This window comes from Aethalodelphis obliquidens, unplaced genomic scaffold (genome assembly GCF_003676395.1).
Source record: "Aethalodelphis obliquidens isolate GAN/ISIS:26980383/991018 unplaced genomic scaffold, ASM367639v1 scaffold30, whole genome shotgun sequence".
In the NCBI taxonomy this organism is placed as follows: domain Eukaryota; kingdom Metazoa; phylum Chordata; class Mammalia; order Artiodactyla; family Delphinidae; genus Aethalodelphis; species Aethalodelphis obliquidens.
The window spans coordinates 21877123-21883210 of record NW_020837974.1 but is presented as its reverse complement, the minus strand read 5'-3'; the positions used below and the strand labels follow the sequence as shown (position 1 = coordinate 21883210).

Genomic DNA, 6088 nt, shown 5'->3' with positions numbered 1-6088 from the left:
CTAAGTACCTTCTGTGTGCCAGGAATCTTCCCTAAATGTGCATTTTATATGCCTAGCCTCCTTTGCAAAGATGCATATTCTATTACACAGAAACATAATTTCCTGCCAAACTTTCCATGAAACCTATTTGTTTATATTTTTTTCTTTTCATTTTCTCTCCAACCCTATAAAATCTCCTTCTTTGGTCTTTTAAAGGTATCCCCTACATCCCCTCTTTCAATGAAGTTTTCTTCCAATGCTGACAAGGACTGAAAACTATTTACTCAACAGCTAGATTTTTAAAGAGCAAGGACTAGCTTGGCGACAAGGTTTGTCTGATGTCATCTGCTGAGGTATTTATAGGCAGGGCCTACAGCTTCTCTCGGAGCTGATCTCTGGCCATCTCTGCCCCAGGGCCCCAGCCTCTAATTCACCAGGACTCCTGAAGAACCTACTGCTCTCTCCTGGGGGTGAGGGGGAGAGACATTAATTAACACATGGACCCCAACAGAAAATGACCTTAAATTTAGGGGAATCTTTTGAATTGAGGGAAATTTTTTAAGTTACAAAAATTTAATCCATCGTACAGGAACATCCTGTCCCTTGACCCCTGAGGAACGAAACAGTCCCTGCCTCCCTCAGCTTTTGCCGCTGAAGGTGGAGTTAGATAACTGTAAGAGAAATTCAGTTCTCTTAGCAACCTTCTCACTGCCTCATAGCTTACAATCTGACTTACCTAGCCAGTCGAAGATTCAGGGATTTGGGATCCTGACCGTCTTTCCATCTCACATGGCTTAGCAATCTATTTGGAATAATAGAGAGTAAGGCAGTTCGAGCTATCTATTAATTCTGATTGTCTTTCCTCTATTGGAAAAAGTTATGTTTCTTCGAGAAACAGCTTTTAAGCTACCTACTTGGAGCTGGAAGAGAGTGGCTCCACCTCACTGTCTCTTTATCAGCCCCAGGCAAGATTTGGAGAACTCCCCTTTTGCACTTAGGATCAATTAGATGATTTGCTGATCTCAGAATTCAGAGTCCTCAATCAGAATTTGATTGGCTCCACATTCCCATGAAGAAACAAGTTTTCTGGAATATGTTTATGTGGTTCTCAGAAGCTTCATTTAAGAAAAATCAAAGACCCCAAGTCAGGACATTTCTTCTAGTGAAGAGGCAGGGAAGCCAGGCCAGACACATTAAGATTCCCAAAAGGCCTTATGTCTTTGCTCATCTATGGACTGACCAAGGGAATGCCCTAGAAGTAGCCATTTAGAGCCAAAGAGCCACAAGAGAGAGTTGGTTGAGAATATATCAAGGATTTGATTTTTATCTCCCTCAGGATTCTCTTCCAGCTGGCCCTGGGGAGAAACAGTGATAAACTAGAAATTTCTTGGACATGGTTGTTGGAACTACGCATCTCTTCTAAGATTCTACATCACAATATAGCGAAGTCCTCAGGAAGGAGGCAGCGGGAAAAATGCACAGGTTCTAGAGCCAGATAGACCTTGGCTCAAAACCTGGCTTTTCAATGTGAAAGAGCTGGATGATTGTAGGCAAGTTAGTCTCCTTGAACCTCTGGAGGGGGAGACAATCATATCCAACATAGGTACAAGCAAGATATCTAAAGGCCCAGGGACAAACCATGGCAAGCAACAAATAATGGTTCTCTCGCGTCTCCTTTCTTCCTGAAATTTCTGCCCATCTGTGTAGGCTAGTGGAGAAGAATTGGGGTCCCAGTTCTACCACTGGCTAGCTGTAAAATTGAGCTATTTACTTTTCTAAGCCTCCATCTCTGCATCACTGAAATGGAGATAATGATAATACCGCATAAGATTGTTGTGAGAAGTACATTTTAAATATATAAAGAGCCTTTAAAAAGTAAAAGTGGGCCAAGCATCTTTCAACCTATGAGAAGCCCTAATGTTAGCCCATGTGAATAGACTAGGAGAGAAGCACTTAAAGATCAGTGACAGTTACGGCAAAATAATAGGGGGAAAAAAAAAAAAAAACCCACCAGGCAGCTTAGCCACATGACTAAAGGTCTAGGTTGAAGAGTCCCACTGCCTGTGTTCAAATCTAGGCTCCACCATTTTCATAGCTATCTGATTTGGAAAATATTGCTTCCTCTATATCATGGTTTCTGCAGCCATAAAATAAGGATAATAACCCACTTTATAGGAATGCTCTAAAATACCTGGCTCATAGCAAGTGCTCCATTAATATAACGGTTATCATCATCATCGTCATCATTCCATGTGACTATCAAGAAAGGAAAGCTAGATTTCAGTCAAGAATGAAGTTCCTGGGCTTCCCTGGTGGCGCAGTGGTTGAGAATCTGCCTGCTAATGCAGGGGACACGGGTTCGAGCCCTGGTCTGGGAGGATCCCACATGCCGCGGAGCAACTAGGCCCGTGAGCCACAACTACTGAGCCTGCGCGTCTGGAGCCTGTGCTCCGCAACAAGAGAGGCCGCGATAGTGAGAGGCCCGCGCAACGGAATGAAGACTGGCCCCCGCTTGCCACAACTAGAGAAAGCCTTCGCACAGAAACGAAGACCCAACACAGCAAAAATAAATAAATAAAGTACTAAACTTCTACCCCCAACACCTTCTTTAAAAAAAAAAAAAAAAAAAGAATGAAGTTCCTTTTATTTTCTGTGTTGAGACAGATGCCATCAGTTATCTAGCTGGCACAGTGAGGCTACTCCTCGGTTTACCCAGTGCTTCTGGGGCCTGTCGGTTGGGAGTTCAATGGATAGGACATAGTTGGTGGAGTGGCCTGTGGTGGAGAGGATACCTCTTCGGGCACTTGTTTTGTAGACCGGACACACATAAATGTTCTGATGCAGAAACATTGCATTTTCCCCAGGTTTCAGCCAAATAATGGGCAATGGGTCATAGAGGATTCTGGGGAGAGACTCCCCGATCTGCATCGTTTCCCTATCCCAACGGGCGCCTTCTAAGAAGAGTCCTTTTATGTAGGCCCCATCTTCTGGGTTATCCTCCATGACTGTTTCTTGTGTGGTTACCTGGAAGACAGGAAGCTGTGAGTTCCATTATCTGCCATTTTCCTAAATGAGGCAGCATTAAGAGATTGAAAAAGTACAAACTGGCTTTACTGTCTGCCTTTCCCAGGATGCATTTCCCAGGACACTGGGGCTTCTCTGATAATATTCCTGCCTGCTACATGGGCCAGGTCTGATTTCTAGTTAGCATGCTGCCCTTATATATGGCAGGCACAGAGAATGCACTGAAGTAAGAGCCAGGAGGCCACATTAACTGTTACCTAGCTTAGTGGCCTTGCACAATCTTTCCCCTTTCTGAACCTCGATCTGTAGTGAGGGCTTAGGTTCAGATGCATGTTGGTAAAACAGTTCTCTAGCAGGAGAAGTGAAACCTTGATTTGTAGTTGCTGTCAATTTCTGTGGTGTAAAGACTCCCACCATGGTCAATTTCAGCCTATCAATTGTTTAACCACCAGCTTTAACAGGTTCTGGTGAGTTAGTATGAGCCAGCTCCAGCATACAACTGTTTAGATTCAGAGGTGATAAATTTCTTCTGGTAAATGCAGAAAATGGTCTAGGTGTTGGAGAATAGCGGGGTGGAGGGGATTATGGTGAAGCAGAGAGCACGAGCTCCATTTAAAATCATTCAAATTCTAATCTTTTTGTTATTGTTAATGGAATGTTTTTTCCCATTTCTAAGTATTTATTGCTAGAATAGGAAAAGGATTTTTGTATATTTAACCAGTATCCAGTCATCTTACAAATTCTATTAATTCTGATAGGTGTGTTTTTAGGATTTCTAGGTATACAATCATTTCAACATCAAAAAAAGATAGTTTTATCTTTTTTCCAGGGTTTATTCCCGTTACTTTGCTTTCTTATTGCATTAATTTTGGCTTAGCATTGTCTTCAAAGGCCAATCAAGGTAAGTTCATTTATAAACTAAATAAAGACCTAGGGCAATCAGTTTGTGACCTCCGGACTAGATGATTTCAAAGGATCTTTCTATAGCATTTAAAATTCTACAGTGCTCTATAACAGTCCATCTTACTACTTTCTCTCCAAATATGGACTGGGTGATACTTGACTATTGGCCATTCCTTTGACTCTAAGCAAAGCACTACACAAGACCATTAACATCCTTCCAAATGAAGAGTCCATCATGTTGAATAAACAATGTGGAAGGTGCTTTCATTTTTCTCAGTACAACTGTGGCAGAATTTTCCTCTGGAAAGATTCCTTTTTATACACACAGAGACAAAGCCTTAGGAATCCTCTGATTCTGTTGGGAATAACTTTTGGAGCTACTTTAAGTCATGCTAAATACTTCATTTGTACCATCTCGTAAGTATTTGAGCCTTAACAGATCCAAATGTTTGGACTCAAGGAAAGGGACAGCACTGCTTTCTCTGGTTGGCCCTTTGAGTTGATCTAACCCAAGACGCCTCTTACCTCAAACTCAAATCCGATGTGGTCAATGGGGATGGCGTATTTCCGAGCGTAATTCTGAGAGACGCCTGTCAAAAAAGACTGTGTAAAGTAGAATCCAGAGATCCAAAAGACCACAGGAGGCCCGTTGTCAATCCATTCCTGGAGAGCCACAGAAATAAAAATGCAAAGTCAACAACACAACAAAAGATTGTTCAAAGGCAGGTAATACAACAAGTCCCATAAGGAAATAGGCTTTTTCTCATCTTTCTTGAAACAGGCAGCCCTCTCAGTTTAGCTTATATTTTCCCCCTTTGAAACAAAAGTACAATGAAATATATCTCTACTTTAAGAAAAGCGCGGGTGCAGGCGGGTGCCAGGGATACGGTAGAGCGTGGTAGGGACTGTAGCAGTGGAGAGTGTGTGCCTTGTCTAAGCTGAGCCACAGCCACTCATCTCCAGCAATAGTTGCCATGCAGGAATGCAGGTCCATCGTTTCAGGTCTTCCTGTTTTTGCAGGACAAACATCTGTATTTTGATACGTAACAATCCAGTGTTCATATGCTAGCTCAAATTTTTAAATAACCAAGCAGCCAAACCAAATCTATCTACTAGCCCGTGAGCTGTGGCCCATGAGACACCAGTTTGTGACATTTATTCTGGTTCCCACTCCTGCCTCTAGAGGCTATAATCTTTTCAAGGACTTTGAAAAGTCTCCCTCCTGCCCTCAACCCTGGTAAGACTGTTTCCAGTAGGTGCTCAGTCCAGGATGCTGTGAGACTACCCTACTCCCTCTGCCTCTAATCCGTCATTTCAGAACGTCCTCTCCACCTGAATGAGAATGCCAGGTGCCCAGTTACCCTGACTCCAAGGTACCTGGAAGAAGGCCAAGCGGGCTAGCAGGTCAGCCACGTAGCCTCCCAGGGGCTTCAGTGATGGGTAGGACTTGGCCATCCACATGGCCGGCACTTTACCCACAAGCATGCTACTGAATACATCCTCCAGCTCTGAGGACATCAAAACCTGCCCTTTAATTGCTCGGCCAAGGTTGATGAGGCTTATGCGAACCACTTTGGTCAATCTGCAAGAACAAAGGAGCAGACTCAGCCTGGCTCTCCAGTGACCTCATTCTACCCCAAGTACACTGACTCCAAGTCTCCTTTTACTTTTCCTCCCTTTAAAAAGTCAGATAATATACATTCATGATAGAAGAATTGTAAAGATGAGAAAAAATTAAATCACCCATTATCTCACCACCTAAAGATAACTTTGATGTATATCTTTCTAGATTTTTCTATATGTAAACACAAATTATTTTTTAATGGGATCATACTATATATGTGTTTTTTGTAATTTGTTTTTCTCTCTTAGCATATAAGGAACATCTTTCCAATTCAATAGAGACCAAATTAAAATCGTCCTTTTTAATGACTGCAAGGTGTTCCATTTAATTTAACTGTTCCTCTATCACTGAAACATATTATTTCCAGATTGTTGTCACTGTAAACAACATTACTAGGAACATCCATCTATATTAATCACTGCGGAAATTTATAATGATATTCTTACTAAAAGTAGAATTTCTGGGTCAAAGGGTAATGCAGTTTTAAGGCTTCTGATCTATAGTTGTTCTTTTTATAGACTATGAGGTGCATGCATACCTGAGAAAAGGCAGCTGAAG

The 6088-nt window shown here is 42.2% G+C and overlaps 1 protein-coding gene across 1 annotated transcript in view; it reads right to left on the bottom strand.

Moving 5' to 3' along the window:
* Positions 1–2606: 2606 nt before the first annotated feature.
* DNAH3 (dynein axonemal heavy chain 3) overlaps positions 2607–6088 on the bottom strand; it is a 195806-nt gene continuing 192324 nt past the window's right edge. The window contains exons 61-63 of the mRNA XM_027126693.1: positions 5284–5488; positions 4432–4569; positions 2607–3003 (exon numbers count right to left, since the gene is read on the bottom strand). Coding sequence (XP_026982494.1) covers positions 2650–3003; positions 4432–4569; positions 5284–5488 — 697 coding nt within the window. The 3' untranslated portion in view covers positions 2607–2649. The remainder of the gene's footprint in view (positions 3004–4431; positions 4570–5283; positions 5489–6088) is intronic.